The sequence below is a fragment of the Podarcis erhardii genome (genome assembly GCF_964252035.2).
Source record: "Podarcis erhardii genome assembly, chromosome: 7".
Classification (NCBI taxonomy): Eukaryota; Metazoa; Chordata; class Lepidosauria; order Squamata; family Lacertidae; genus Podarcis; species Podarcis erhardii.
The window spans coordinates 46699876-46716379 of record NC_138511.1 but is presented as its reverse complement, the minus strand read 5'-3'; the positions used below and the strand labels follow the sequence as shown (position 1 = coordinate 46716379).

At 40.9% G+C, this 16504-nt stretch overlaps 1 protein-coding gene across 1 annotated transcript in view; it reads right to left on the bottom strand.

The window, feature by feature from the left end:
- Positions 1–13346, bottom strand: part of CMTM4 (CKLF like MARVEL transmembrane domain containing 4) — a 28801-nt gene extending 15455 nt beyond the window's left edge. Inside the window, exon 1 of the mRNA XM_081871972.1 lies at positions 12703–13346. Within this exon, the coding sequence (XP_081728098.1) occupies positions 12703–12888 (186 nt within the window). The 5' untranslated portion in view covers positions 12889–13346. The remainder of the gene's footprint in view (positions 1–12702) is intronic.
- Between the last annotated feature and the right edge of the window lie 3158 nt (positions 13347–16504).

The following is a 16504-nucleotide window of genomic DNA, read 5'->3' as shown; positions in this document are numbered from 1 at the left end:
AGTTCAGTCATAAGTTGTCATACTTGATCTACCATCCTTTGAAAAAAGTATACAACTAGTGCAAATATTAACCAACTGTTGCTTAGCAGCTGCTTTGCCAGTTTGGCTATTTGGCTTGCAATGAAGTCTGATGTTGCCCTGTGGTAAAAAAGTTGGCATCCTCTTGGTGAAAATTTTCCTTTCAACTACACTAAAATTAGCAACCATTTAAAAGTATTGTTGTCATATTGCTGATGAAGAGACTAAATATATTATTATGTAAGAATATCACCTCTTAGAAAATTATATTTAAAATAGGATTGCATTTGTAAAGTGCTATTATTAAATTTTTATATACATTTATATGCATTTATTGTTTCTAATTAACAGTACACTGTGGAATCAGAGGCATAAGTATGCAGAGAAATACTGTTCACATGTTCTTGGATATTATAATAGTCCATGTCACCAGTGCCATTGCCCAATCTGATGGTGATAATGATTCTGTTATTTGCATTTGAAACATAAACATGTGTTCTTCATTATAAAGTTTCTCCAAAGCATAAGGTATGCTGATGAATGCTGTTAACTACATGTAAAATCTAAGTATGAATTTTTATTTTCAACACAACTCCTCCCCCACACTTTGAACAGAAACCTCTGAAACAACTTTCACCGAGGATAAAGTGAGGTAACTCATAACTCCTTGTAAGCCATTTTTGTTGGATCTGTGGTAGGCTCTGCATTAGCAGTGAAGGTATATTTTGCTGTGGCTCTATAAGCTTATGAATGTAAGCACAAGACATCTCCTTTCTCCTCCATAGCCACTTTTGATACAACAGATTTTCTTCTAAAGTCCACCCCCCCGCCGCCCTTAACGAATGATATTTTAAGTAGAGAAGGCTTTCAATGTTCCAGTTTGTATGTACAGCAATGGAGGCAACAGAGCTGAAACATTAATAGGACTTCACACTTTTTCTTAGCTTTAAAACCCACTGATGTAATGATGAACAACAATTTATTGCCACATGAACAAGCTTTGAATTCATGTGTTTCCTCCTCCAATATGGCTATGAGGAGATCAGAAGCTTTCAATTTCAGCATTATGCCCAGGACTGAACATACTGTGGTTATACCCAACTGTGGTTTGTCTGAAGCTGACTTGTTTTAACTAACTATAGTTAAAACTAACCACATTTTGTCTAGATTTGAATGTAAAGCTTAACTGATTATTCTAAAATGGAAAAGAGACATTTCAAACTATTCCTCCCGGTCACTGGAGCGGGAGTAAAGGTAAAGGTAAAGGGACCCTTGACCATTAGGTCCAGTCATGATCGACTCTGGGGTTGCGGCACTCATCTCACTTTATTGGCCGAGGGAGCCAGCATACAGCTTCTGGGTCATGAGGCCGGCATGACTAAGCCGCTTCTGGCGAACCAGAGCGGTGCACAGAAACGGCGTTTACCTTCCCGCTGGAGCGGTACCTATTTATCTACTTGCACTTTGAGGTGCTTTCGAACTGCTAGGTTGGCAGGAGCAGGACCGAGCAACGGGAGCTCACCCCATCGCGGGGATTCAAACCACCGACCTTCTGATTGGAAGTCCAAAGTTCACTGTGGCTAGTTCCTTTAATGCTAAGCCATAGTTTATTGTTACATCAGAAGGAAGTCACACAGACTAAAGAAGAAACTCAGCTATGTCCTTAGATTAAGAACTCTAACTTTATACAGGAGTCTTATTTTAAGATTTTTCTTAAGTAAATAACAAGTATTCAAATTACATTGCCAGAGAAGGAAAAGTATTTTAATGAGAAAATAATCAGGAGCACAGTGTGACCTGAAAGGACCCCATTATACAAGAATTTTAACAGCTCAGATAAAAGTATTCACAATCCTAAGAATCCAGAGTTGTAATCTGATGGCCCCCTCAGATGCCATGCCTTAAAAGGCAAAATGGTCTAGACATACCAGAAAAACAGAATCTTACAACAAAAGCAAAAAAGATAAAAAATACTGGCCACAATACTAAGAGCACTCTCAGTTATACCAAAAATGCTGAATAGTTTCAAGCTTGCCCTGCCATTTCCTGTGCCAGCCCCAAACTCCGTTAAAAGCACTATGCGAAATAAATTAATAATAATGATAATTTGGCCAAAAGGTAAAACAGAAATTATCAGGCTTACTAGAGGCTTTGGTTTCTCCTTATGGAAAGGCACAAATATCAAGTGGATATCATGTTTCAATTACAATTTTGTATCTAATACAAAGTCGAACATTGCTTTCTAATTATAGGTATAGATGTGGATCAGGGGCCAGGAAGTCCCTAAAACAATGAGGAGCCATTTCTAAAACTCAATACTTTCTTTGCATATTTAATGACTGCACCAGCACTTTGAATGAAATACAGTGCACGAAACTTCAACAATCAGTTTTTGCACTCATTAAATACTGAGCTTAAGTAAATACCAGAATTACTGTTTTAAATAAATTTAATTTGAAAGAATAACTGATCAAGATGTGACTCCATACATGCTCCAGGAACATTTGTTTACAAATAAGTGAACTAGAAACAACAAGTTTCAAAATAAAACAAAAATGTTTTTTGGGACACAGTGTGTTATCTCTTAAGAGATAAACACCTGCAAACACACAAAAAACAACAACTGATGGTCCAGATTCCAAATGATTCAGCCTCAAGATGAACTGAGATACATCTCTGAGGTCCTTCTGGGTTTCAATCGTTCAGGAGCCAAAACGTTCGAGAACTAGGCTGTTTGAAAACTAAGGTATGACTGTAGTTGCACCCAGTAGTTTTGGAATGACCTCCCGGCAGATGTCAAAAAGTTAAACAACTATGTAACTTTCTGTAGACATCTGAAGGCAGCCCTGTTTTGGGAAGCTTTTATGCTTTCCCCTCCTGTATTTTTGTTGGAAGCCACCCAGAATGGCTTGGGCAACCCAATCAGATGGGTGTGGTATAATAAGTAAACCATCATCAGTTATGGAGCTTTACTTTCAGTTCAATGTGCCTGATAAGACTGTCAACATAAGACTGCCTGATCCTTTGCATTCTTTTTTGGGAGTAAGTTTCCATGTGTTCAACCATGAATGGGGCTTAACGCTTAAGTAAGTATGTACAGGATTCCAACTTTAATATTTCAATGCAATATTTTAGAATGAAAAGTAGTTTGATTTAGTTGCTTTTTAAAACAAATTGTAAAATGGCAAATCTTTTCAGACTAAAGGAAACACTTCTTGCTTTTGAACTACAACTATATGTTACTTCAGCATAGCAGAATCTGAGGAGTTTCTTCAAACTTAATAATCCAAAAATGGGGCAACAAAAAACAGCTTCCGCCTATATTAGGTTATGTGGGTGACGACTCTTTCCCTGTTCATTTTGATTTTAGAAAAGTTGACATTAGCAGGGGTCAGGTATACAGAGAAGTGAATTAAAGTGGCAGAGAAGGTGATAAAAGGAAGAAAGTGCACAAAATAAGAGAAAAATTAACAACTAAAAGTGCTCAAAAGTTTGACCAACAATACATGAAATATTGATTCACTTGTACTGGAAAAAAAATCGTATACCAACACCTCAATGAGCAATATATGGTGTGACATTAGCACTATTCACTAAAATATCAAAAGGGAAAATGCAGGGGATCCCAAGTACCTGGCTGGGGGTCTACAGTGGGTAAGGAATAACAACAACAACAAAACCCTTATTTTCTCTCTTAGCTAGAAAGCTATTGTATCTTTTAATTTCAAACTGAAGGAAGCCTTGTAAAAAGTTGTCTGCCTGGTTGACCGTGGCAAGTAAAACACAATTAGAGGTGACAAGGCAAGGGATTTTTTTCAAGGTTGAATTAAATTTGGAGAGCTTATCTGCACAGCTAATCATTTTACTAGGAGTGTCTGTTTTTCCATGTTTGACAACTGAGCTCCAGCAAATACACTATCAAGCTAAGGCTAAGATCTAGCTTAAAATATTCTCCACCAGAAAGCTACAGAAAGATAGCATGCCTGATTCTGCAACTGTATCCAAGAGTCTGTTTCAGAAGTGGGGGGGGGGAGTCAGTTTGAGGGTTGTATTCCCTTCTGTGTAACATTTGGGGGGGCTACATACCACTTCTAGATGGGACCAGAAGGTAAATTAGGTGGAGCAATGAATGTAAATGTTACCTTTGTAGTAGAATAGTTTCTACACACACACCCTCTATCCTCCCTCCCTGCAAGCATGAGTTGTTCAAGTTCAAGGACACATTCTAGAAATGCAAAAACTCTCAAGAAGGCATGAAGAGGGCCAAGTGAAGTGTGGGGCCTAGGGCCAGGGTGGGTGGGGTACAAATGTATTATTATTAGGGAAAATTCCAAAAGCCAGATAGAGATGCTTGGAGGACAACATTCACCCACCAGGGCCTAATTTTCCCCACACCAGTCTATAACAAAAAAAGAAAATATGTGAAAAGTATTAGTTCCTATCCTTCACTCAGATCTTCTCTGTGAAGCCCAAATCCTTAGCATTATATCCTGTATCTTTCAGGACCTTTGCTGCTTTTATTGTAGCAAAATACACTTTCATTTTTGTAGCATATACTCTCAATCCCATGTTGTAGTTAATTGAGATCAAAAGGACAACACTTTTTCTTCCTGAAGGTTCTCAAAGTAATTAATTCTAGTAAGTTGTAAACATGTCCAAGAGGCACTACAGGATAATATGCTATAATTTGAAGATTCGGGTACTTAATTGCATAGTTACCAATCCACAGAAGCATCAAGTCTCAAAAGCTAAAGCAACCAATAGCCACATAAAGCTCAGTTCAACTGCTGACTGCACAATCTCATTCAAGTACAGGGCAAAAAACAATTAAAGGACAATTAAATAGGCTACAAAAATCCCTAAGTATGGCAAAAGTATGGCTAAGTATTGAGGAATAGCAAAATAATAGAAGGAACTGCACTAGGGCTACATGAAAGAAGTTAAATAAAGTAGACTTTGTTTAGATTATCTGAATAGATGCTTAAACCTTTTTCTCTTTCATATTATATTCCATTTGTTTTGGTGTTACCTTCCACTAACTTTTTATCTGTAATAGAATGAATAGGAATCATGAGAATAGAATGAATAGCAACCAAGTGAAGAAGCTGCTGTTTGTGGAAATTGAGTGAAATAGTGGAAGTTAAGTGCTTGGGATGAAGATGCAACATTGGGACTCCAAAGAGGTTGCTGGGATGAGGAAAGCAGCCTAAGATCTTGTGGATTTCAGCCATATGAAGATATCTCCTTTAGATGCAGACATTCCAAAGCAGGAAGGGGAAACTGTAGCCCTCCAGATATTGTCAGACTCCAATTCCTATACACCTCAGTCTTCCCAGCCATCATAGCTAATCATAACTTGTGATGGGAACTGTACTCTAGTAGTATCTGGTGGGTCATAGGCTCATCAGTATTTTCCTAAAACACAAACTCAGAATGCAGAGAAAGCGTATTGAAACTACTTCTATTCTTTCTTGACTCTCACCCATTCCTTTCCCAAATGTCTCACTCATTAGAGCATGACATATACTATTTGACTCAATTGCACAGATCTCAGGTCAAACTAATAACTCAACCAGAAGTGGTTCTGTGCCAGCAACATCTAAACATCCTCTTTAACCCTTTGCTTACTGCAATATTGAGCCATAAATAAATAAATCCAAAGACCACAGTCATAATTGTACACTATGTCCCTTTCCCTAGTTTCAAGCAGCAAGAGTTCCCTTTAAGAAACACAGAGTCTAGGCTTGTGGAATGCAAACTTTAAAATCAAATCAATAAGAGGCTGAGAGGACTCCACCTATTTGAGGTTTAGAGATTGTCATTAACTTTGCAAAACGAAAATACCTTGCCAGCCAAAATGCCTGGCTGCATGGCCTACACACATACAAAAGCAAGAAGTCGGGCAGAGAAAGAGAAAGCTTTGTGGCAAATTACTTCAACATGTTCAATATACCAGCAACAGTATTTTCTACCAGATAACCTGTAGCTAACAATTCAAAACAGGCACTCATGCTACAATCTATAGAACATGACATGCTTTAGGGAAGTAATGCACTACAGGAGATATTGATAAGTGCATTAAAATCCTGGACTGCTCAAATAATAGCTCTTGACTGTGGTTTGGACACACTCAGAACACTTCAGCAGCTTTTTCAAAGGACTTTTGAAAAACTACCTTCTACCCTTGGCTGAAACAAAGCCACACAAATGTGTTTCAAATTATGTCCCAAAAGTACACCCTTGCACTGGCTGGTTTATATATATATTTCATATTCCCTACAGTTTTGAAGCTTCCCGCCATAATGTTTTAGCCATCTGCCAATAACATGTCAGAAGGCCTCCAAAGCTGTAATAGTACTAACTATATCATATTTTTTTTCCATTGGGTGAGGAGGCCTCTAGCAGATCTTTTCCAAAAAGATCACAAATTTCTAACAAAATGAAGGTATGAAAGATACAAATTTCCACTTGTTATTTCTTTAGCCACCCAAAACAAGTCCAAATGAATCCTAGAGAACACAGAAAACACTGATGACCGAGGCATGTACAACTTGTTGAGAACCCCTGCAACTAGAATATCTCCTAAACTTCCAGTATCAATCGTTTCATTTGCCTAGTAATCTTAAATCAAATGGTGTCAGTGAAGCCCAGTTAACACCCAGGGTATGCCCCGGATTAAGACACTAGACTGCAATTTAGCAGAAGATACAGTTTTAATTTTAACCAGAACAAGGCAGCTTGCATGTTGCTTTTGACAACCAATAATTTGTTTCTGATACATTTGGAGATCACAGTAAGAGTCCCATTCTGCTCTAAAAATAATTTCATATTCTTCAATCACAAACCTTGCATTTCACAGCTCCAAAAGCAAGCTACACAGTCACGCATTTCACACAATTTGCATGGCTTCACAATGTGGAAAGATGTGCACAATGCACATCTGTCTGTGTTGTGAAGGGATAAGAAAAACAGGAGTTGGATTCATGGAAAAATGTTGAACTCAAGGAAATGGGTCATATGAACAGTCAGTGAGACACTGACGGAAAGCTATTACATGAGGAATGATTCTCAACTGAGCCCTGGAAACCCCTATCTGATGGAATATTCACAAAGATCATTTCTATTTTCAACCACCAACTTGGTATGAAAAATAACATTATCTAACTGTCCCAGTTTGCACACAACATTAAGCCAAACCATGGCTAAGTTATCATTGTGTGAGCATGCAGGAACTCAAAGAAAACTGCAATGCTTCACTCTTCAGCTTGTCCCACAACTGCTGCACTTCCCAGAGCTATCATTACATCCCAACACCAGCTTGTAGTTTATCTTCTGTAGAGAAACCATTAATGGTAAGTCAAGAACAAAACTTGCTTTTTCTGGATCAAGACAAATCATGACCCTGGGTTCTGACAGAATTATTATTATTATTATTATTATTATTATTATTATTATTATTTATACCCTGCCCATCTGGCTCAGTTTCCCCAGCCACTCTGGGCAGCTTACGACACATATAAAACATAGTAAAATATCAAACATTAAAAACTGATAAGCCAAGCTCTCAATAACATAGCAGCAGCAGAACCAGGGGAGGAGCAAGGTGGCCATGATTTTTCCTGTGGGTATCTGTATGCTCATTTGTTTATGTCTGCTCTGCTCCCTGATATAAATGAATATTTGGTATGAAGAGGCATATTATGTAGAAAGGCAAGTTAAGCGTTACAGAATTAACCAAGTTCTGAATTGCCACTGAAACCTTTCTGGTCTTTTATGGTATAAAAGGAAGTCACACAGCTACTCCTTCCATTTCACATGCCCTGAAATTTTCATTGATTAATGCTTCTGACTGCCAAGTTTTCATGTTTTGCTCCTTAAATATAAGGGCTATAAACTTATTCTTTAAAATGGAAATATTCAAAATTCTCCTCAGATAACTGCACACCATGGTCACAGTAAACTCTGAATGACGTCTCCATCAGTACCCATTTAAAAACATTTATTTTTGTGGCATGCTGACACAATAGTTTCAGCAATCCCAATCTGTATTAATCTCACCTTTTGTTTGTGAACTCTCTGCCGCTGGTCTGAGTTTAAATAAGATGTTAAGACATTTGTTTCACTGCCTTTGAAAACAGTTCAAAAACTGCAGCTCAGACCAAATTTGGCAGCCAGTTTATTAACTGGGACCATGCTGTCTGAGCACATAAACACCAATTCTAGCTCAACTACACTTCCTGCAAATTTGTTTCTGAACCCAATTCAAAGTGCTGATTTGACCTATAAAGCCTTATAGAAATGTCTGAAGGGTGGCACTAAGAGGCTGGGGCTTTCCAATGGTAGCTTCCCTACTTATGGAAACACACCAACCTGTCATCTAAGAGGTTTCTCCAAACATACACAGATCCTAAAATTATTTTAAACGAATGGAAAAGTTAGCAGCACTTTTAAAAAACCCAAAAAAAACTAGTAAACCAGGGAACCAAGGAAAAGGAAAATTGGGCCTTCAGCCATCCCGTATCTAAACAAGGAGTAAAATTATCTGGATCACATATGTATTTAAATACCACTCCAAATAAATTTATGCAGAATGCTTTTTTTTTTTTTACAGTAAAGACAAATTCACACAACTAGAGTCTCCCATTATCAGACCCTACACTATTCTAGGAATACAGATACAAATAAATTATATGGGTGTGGCTAATGATATGGTTCCTTCAAACATGAAGTGACCTTCCTATTCAGGATACATTCCAGTGACCATCCAGAATGCTTTTATGTCTCTTGCTAAAGCTAAACACAGTTCAAGCCCCACAACTGGAATAAGAATTCTGAGTATTAAAATATGCAAATTTATAGGGCCGTTTATACATTATCTGTCCCTATAAACAGCCTAACTGCAGCTTTTGTACCAGCTGAAACCTCTGGACCAGGCCCAAGGGTAGCTGCACAAATAGTGCATTGCTGTAATCAAGTCTTGAGGTTACCAATACATTAATCACGGTGGTCAAGCTATTCCAGTCCAATATTAGCTGGGGTTTGCTTATGAGCCATAACTCGTAAAATCACCATGGTATGGTGTGCAATGGGAAGAGAAAGTACACAAACCCAAAGTTCCTGGATGATTATGCATGCAACACAAAACTATGGTTTACTGTCAAAACATTTTTTGTGTGCTCCTTTGATCTGTACTTCTGAGCTTGAAATGTAATTTAAAAAATAGCCTGTATTCCAGCAGCACATTGTTTAAACACACCGATAAGAACAGTGGCACCTAAGCAAAGCACACAAAGACAAGCAACACTCAGCCAGTCTAAATACCCTCTCTCACACACATATCCTTTTGCCAATTACATTTACATCAAGAGACACATGGAAGATAGAATATGGACACAATGTTAGGATATAAATCTGAGGTGCCACTAAAAGGTTACAATTAGCAAAACACAAAATGGCACCAAGCCAGGAAAGCAGAAGCTAATGTTCACAAAAATAAACAATACTATAGCAGACTCAATACACAAGATTTTATTTTAAATATTTTATATCACTATTTTAAAAAATCAAAGCAGTTCACAACATAAAAACATACACTAAAACCATTTTTAAAAAATTAAAATATCAGAATTACTTTGTAAAAAGTCAGTAGAATTCAGTGTTAATGATTAGGAGTGTTTTCAGGAAATGTCCAGAGCATGCTACTGTCATTGTTCCCAAATAATTTGGGGGGGAGCATCCCAGAGGAAAGGTACCACCACAGAGAAGGCCTGTTTCTGACAGGTGGCAATTTGCAGTTCATGGCACAGCTAACAAGGTGTCCCATGAAGATGCAATTGGTCTATACATGAAGAGGCAGTTCTGTACGTAACATGCAATATTAATCACATTCTGTACTTTTCACGTTTAATAATCATCTACCACAACTATTTTTATGACTCCCAACTTATACTATCATCTTTTATGCCAGAAAACAATGGGGGCCATCATAACTGATTCTAGCCACAGAAACATTTTGAAGTCACACTGCACTTGATCCACATGGCTTGTGATCGTGCAGATAGATCAACAATTGTCTGATCACAGGAAAGTACAAGTCGGCAACCTTGATTTCAACCCTTGCTAAATCAGCTGATCTTATCAATGCTATGATCTATCAGAACAAGGATATTGAGACTTTTTTATCACAGAGAGGCTACAATATGTCAGCTTGTGCTTTTTAAAACAATAGTTTCTCAAGAACATATTTAGTATGTAGAAGGCACTACCCTTTTCCCCTTTAGATTACAAGCTTCTTTTGAACACCTACATATGAATCACCTGACCAGTATCTGGCAATGGTATTTAAAGGCAGAATTTTAAGCAAAGAAATATTCTACAAGTGTTTGCAAAATGTATGTAGATGGAAGTCAAATTAAATACCCCCCCCAACAGCTGTAGCCATAAATGAAATTTTCCTGGTACTTCTAACTCCTCCAGATCAAAGGGCCACAGAAACATGAAGATAAAAGTATTTTAATTGTGCAGTTCTGTGCAACTTACATGAGAGTTTTACTGAACTGGTACTTAATTCTGAGTAAGCATACATAAGACATATTGTGGCACAAGTCTTTATAGATCAAAAGACTACTAAGTAGATTAGTGATGGGAAAACTCTGACCTTCCAGATATTGTTGAACTACAACTCCCATCATTTATAAGCATTGGCTATGCTGGGTTGCGCTGACAGGACAACAACATGTGGAGGGCCACAAGTTCCCTATCCCAGAATTAGACTGGGTGCATGTCACACTTAAAAGACTAAGAAGATGACAGGAATCATTGGGTCAAGATGAAGAAGAAGAAGAAGAGTTTGGATTTGATATCCCGCTTTATCACTACCCTAGGGAGTCTCAAAGCGGCTAACATTCTCCTTTCCCTTCCTCCCCCACAACAAACACTCTGTGAGGTGAGTGGGGCTGAGAGACTTCAGAGAAGTGTGACTGGCCCAAGGTCACCCAGCAGCTGCATGTGGAGGAGCGGAGATGCGAACCCGGTTCCCCAGATTATGAGTCTATCGCTCTTAACCACTACACCACACTGGCTCTTAAATCAGACCGTGCAAATATATCCACCCAACACACCCTAGAAAAACAGGAAAGGGTAAGAAGATGGAACAGGTGACCTTCTAACATCTAACTGCTGTTTTTTCATCCAGTCACAAAAGGTGACCTTGAAATATTACATAAATCATCACCTATAATCTAACTGCTTGCTCCCTTTCCCTCCCTAATTCAAATTCTTGCCCAACAGGATAAACTCTGGAAGGAATGGTGGTACCATTGCAGAAAAGATGGGGAAATATGTATCCTTCCCAAAAAAGAAAAAAACTTAAGTAACAGTCAGAAGAATAGAAAGGGAAAGACCAGTGTTACCTTACTGATGAAATACCTAGAGAGAATCAATACATAGTTGTGAAATTTGCCTTACATTTAAATCAGACATTTTCAAAGAGGGATGATTGGGGCAATATAGAATGCTGCATTTATTTTAAATGTAACCCATCCTTCCTCTCAAAAGAGGTCAGACAGGTTTACTTCTCTAAATCTAAGTCTGGTAGCAGTTGACAAAAGAAGCCTTAAGGAGCACCTTAAAGACTAAGTGATTTTATGTGACAGAAGCTTTTGGGAACTAGCATTTTATCTGATGCAAGAAGCATTATCCTCAGTTGCCAGAAAGACGCCAGCTGTTGAGGAATGTACAGCAGTTTAGCTAAAATAAAATACATGAACTGCACCTTATGCATTTCATGGTCTTTTGCTCCATTTTTTTACAGGGTCTTCTATGCTCCCTCTCCCCCAGGTATGTGTGTATTTGCATCTCTCTACCAACTGGATAACACATCATGCATCTGGAAAAAAAGTGTGTGCTAGTCTATGAAAGCTTCTGCCACAATGAATCTGTTACATCTTTTTAAAAGTGATATCTATAATCTGCCTGCTGAAACATAAATCCCACTGAGTTCAATGCGAAACTGGATATAAGATTGCAGCCTTAAGGTACCCCAGGTTTCTCTCCTTTTTTGTTGGCATCTGCCTAATACATTATTCATTTCAGCTATTTTTATCCCCCATCCTCCAGCAACAAATATGGCTAACAAGTTCAGCTAAGAAACCCAGAGAGTGTCCACCACCTTAAAAAAAAAAAAAAAAGATTTTAACCACCACCTTAGGAGGTAGATCAAGCTGACTGGCCCCAAGGTCACCCAGGGAGCTTCGGTCCTGATTTGGCACTCTGTAACTACTACTACTATTACACTCGAAGCTAACCCTGTGGTATTTGGCTGGAGTGGTAACAGCACATCTGGAGCCTGCAAGCCCATTCTCTAAATATGGGAATCCGCGAGAGTCTCTCTGAGAGAATCTTTTGGGTTGAAAAAACAAGCCTCCTCCACTGGAGGGGGGCGGGGGTGGAAACAGCAATCACCATGCTATGTGGCCATGACTCAAAAAAGAAGGAGGGCAACCCACACAGGAGGGCGATATTAAACCCCAAAACTGTGGTGTGTGCGTGTACGTGTGTACGTACACACGCGGACACACACGTTAACCGCCGTGACGATAATAATTAGAAACAGCGATAAGGAAAGGCGAGTCCCCCCCCCCCCAGACTGCAAACGACCCCCCCCCCTCGCGGCTCGGTACCCACCACCTGGGCGATCTTGAGCCTTCCGAAGGTGCCCCTCAAGTAATCGGGGTCGCAGCGGAGCCCGCGCAGCCCGTGGCCGTGACTGACGGGCTCGGTGGTGGGCTGGTAGGGGCTGCTGGCGCCCGAGATCATGGAGGTGCTCGACGCTTCCCCGTCGAAGCCCTCCAGGTCCTCGGCGCGCCTCATGTCGCGGTTGCTGCTGCTGCTGCTGCTGCTGCCTCCGCCGCCGCCCTCCTCCTCCTCCTCCTCCTGCTGCTGCGCCTGGGGTGGGGTCGGGGCCGCCTGGGAACTTCGGCTGGCCGAGGAAAAGAGGAAGGGGAAGGTCTCCTCCTGGCTTCAGGCGGCGGGCGGGGAGGGCGAGGACAACAACAACAACAACGGCGGTGGCGGCGGCGGCGACAACGCCGAGGAAGCGGGAGGCATGTTGGGTCGCCGCCGCCGAGGCTGCCGAAGCGAAGCGGACCTCCCTGCCCTGCCCGCTTCGATCCCGTCCGCCGCGGGCGTCTCCCCTCCCCTCAGGCCGGCCTTCCGCCTCGGGAGCCCCGCAGCGGGCGGCGTCGCCTGGGTCTTCGCTTCCCGCCTCTCTGACGAGGTGAAGCTGCAGCTGCGGCCACCAGAGACGCCGCCGCCGCCGCTCCCGCTGCCTGCCTGCCTGCCTGCCTGCCTCTCTCCCTCCGGGACTTGCCGCTGCTCCTCGTCGGCGGAAAGGGAGGGAAGAGGAAGAGGGAAAGCCCGCCCTGAAGCGGAGTCAAGAAGGGGCTCGGCTGAGGAGGCGGCAGCCGCCGAGGGTTCTGCCCCCTCAGGGAAGGTCCTGAGCTGGACTCAGGCCCGGATCCTGTGGGGAAGGCAAGGGCTGCGCAGAGGAAGGTCGCCTCGCCATTTCCTCCCTCCCCGCCAACCGCGAACGCGAGGTAAATGGAGAGAGAAACAGGTAATGACACGCGCGCGCATACACACACAAATATATATATATGCACAAATACACCTACACAGAGATTTTTATATACTCTCTTTCCCCACATATTCAACAGTTAAAGAGTATGGGGGCGGGGTTCACCTGTTGAATTCTGAGGCACCAGATGGAGCAGAAAAACGACGCATCAAAGTCCTGCAAAGTTTTCAAAAGCCACAAATATTCTCAAAGGTATTTGAACACTTAACATTGAACAGTTACACCCCCACCTCAGTTTCCATGAACAAGTCAAGATTCCAGTGGTCCAGGCACTAACCCCAAGGTTTATATTTCCTTTGAAAAGAAGGCGCAGCAGAGATGTCTTTGATACGTGGCTTATATACAACCTGGAGAGACACGCAGCCTTAACACTCCAAGAGGTTCTTGCTTTTCCCATGCCAGTTTTGGATGCCACCAGAAATCAGCCGTGGCCCTCTGCTCAGCTTGCTGCATTTTAAGGGCTGCCACTTTTCTCTCCAGCTTGCCTCCAAGCCAGCTGCAACCCTAAACCACAACCCTCCCTACAACTCTGGCGTTTGTCCTAACTAACCTGGAGCTGACCCCATTGATGACTGGCAGAGAGACTTTGCCTTTTTAATGGCTCATCTCCTTGCCTTTTGTTCTCTGTGATGGCTCTTCTCCCAAGTGATTTCCTCAGCACAGAAAACCTGGTTTGGCCTAGATTTTGATACTGCTAAATTCAGCCTCTTAATAAGCCAAGCATTGATTAAACTACAATACCCACTAGAAGCAGAAAATTATGGGAGAATCTGGCACCCAGGAATTTAGGGGAGTCAAAGCACCCACCAACTCTTAACAATATGAGTCAGTTCTTCCTGGTTTGTTGTTGTCTTTACCCCAAGGAAAACCTGCTTTCCTTTGCAGCCTTTGAAGATGTCCTTTCATGTGTTTTAAGGCCTTTCTATGCTCAGTAAGCTCTCACAGCTGCAGATTAGAATGCACATCTTATTGGAGGAACAAGTACTAGCCTACTTGCCTACTTGGTTGATTTTCCATTTCACATCTGTAGTGAAAACTACTGCCAAGGTGGGTTTTCAGTTTCCATGTCAAAGGGGAACCTTGCATGAATCAGAGATACAACACAAGCAGTTTTAGCACCCTGGTTCTAAGCATGTTTACTCAGAAGTAAGTCCCACTACATTAAATAGAATTTACTCTTAGGTGCATGGATTGAAGGTTCAGTATTTCCTATTTATCTAATAATGTATAACCTGAAAGTATTCTGGGATCTGCACATTTGCAGCAAATAGCAGAATAGCCTTAAAGTGATATTTATGCTCCTAAATATGATATTAAATACAGGAATGCAGCTGGAGTGTGTAAAGTGTAACCCAGCCATTTTATAGAACTGTGACACCAAAACAGTGTTTTGGTTTATTAAGGCTGCATCTTTTTTGTTATTTTATATTGTGGTACATTGCTGCAGTAGCTTCTGGCTGTGAAGCAGTTTATAAAGCTACATCTTAACCAAAAGGCCAAGAAGCAATAAATCTGCAAAATTAATTCAAATAAGTTGGGATTTTTTGAACACAAGAAGGAATTTAAATCATTACAGTTTAAATGGACATAAAATAAAACCTTGCATTAGATACCTGAAACTGTGGGGGGGGGTCACTTATAGTAATGAATTTTAAGACAGAGAAATTCTGGAACAAATTTCTGAAACATGTCTTTGTTATCCTTCCTTATAATTACAGGAATTTAAGGTGACGTGTGTGAGAGAAAGACAGATATAGAGATATGAAACATTAAAAAAAACCCTGTAAAATTAACATTGGCAGTAAAAGCAAGAAAACTCACAAAAAACCCAGAACTGTCACAGCATTAGATTATGCATTAAAGTCTGGACAAATAAAAAGGTCCATGGTTACCCCATAAAGCTCATAAAGCTGTTTTTAAAAAGAGATTAGACAAATTCATGGAGGTAAATGCTATCAATGGCTGCTAACTATGGTGGCTATGCTCTGCCTCCACTGCCAGAGAATTATGCTTCTGAAAACCACAGAATGCACTTGTGCTTTTGTCTTGCTTGCAGGTTTCCTACAAGTTGGCCACTATGAAAACAGGATGCTGAACTAGATGGACCATTGACCTGATCCAGCAAGGTTTTCTTATGTTCTTACCTAAGTTATGTAAATCTGCTTCAGGTTCCTTATATCCAAGATCCCATCAGTTGATATACCAAGTTCAGTGTAATGGACTTGAGACAGCTTTTCTTTCTCCACTTTTTTTTTTTTTTAAAATCAAGCATAAGGCAAGAATAAAAGGCTACTTGAGCTGCTGGCAAAATAGCTCATTTATTTCTTGGAAAAATTTTTTTGAAAGCTAGATATTTTTGGCAAACTATCTAGCAAACTATCTGGCAAACTGGACGCGGGTGGCACTGTGGGTAAAACCTCAGTGCCTAGGACTTGCCGATCGCATGGTCGGCGGTTCGAATCTCCGCGGCGAGGTGCGCTCCCGTCGTTCGGTCCCAGCGTCTGCCAACCTAGCAGTTCGAAAGCACCCCCGGGTGCAAGTAGATAAATAGGGACCACTTACCAGCGGGAAGGTAAACGGCGTTCCGTGTGCTGCGCTGGCTCGCCAGATGCAGCTTGTCACACTGGCCACGTGACCCGGAAGTGTCTGCGGACAGTGCTGGCTCCCCGGCGTATAGAGTGAGATGAGCGCACAACCCTAGAGTCTGGTAAGACTGGCCCATATGGGCAGGGGTACCTTTACCTTTACCTTTATAATCTCTGGTTCCCTCAGTTGGAAACAATTGAGCATACAGGACACGCTCATCATTGAAAAAAATGCACATTTAATAATAATTTTTAAAACCCTTAT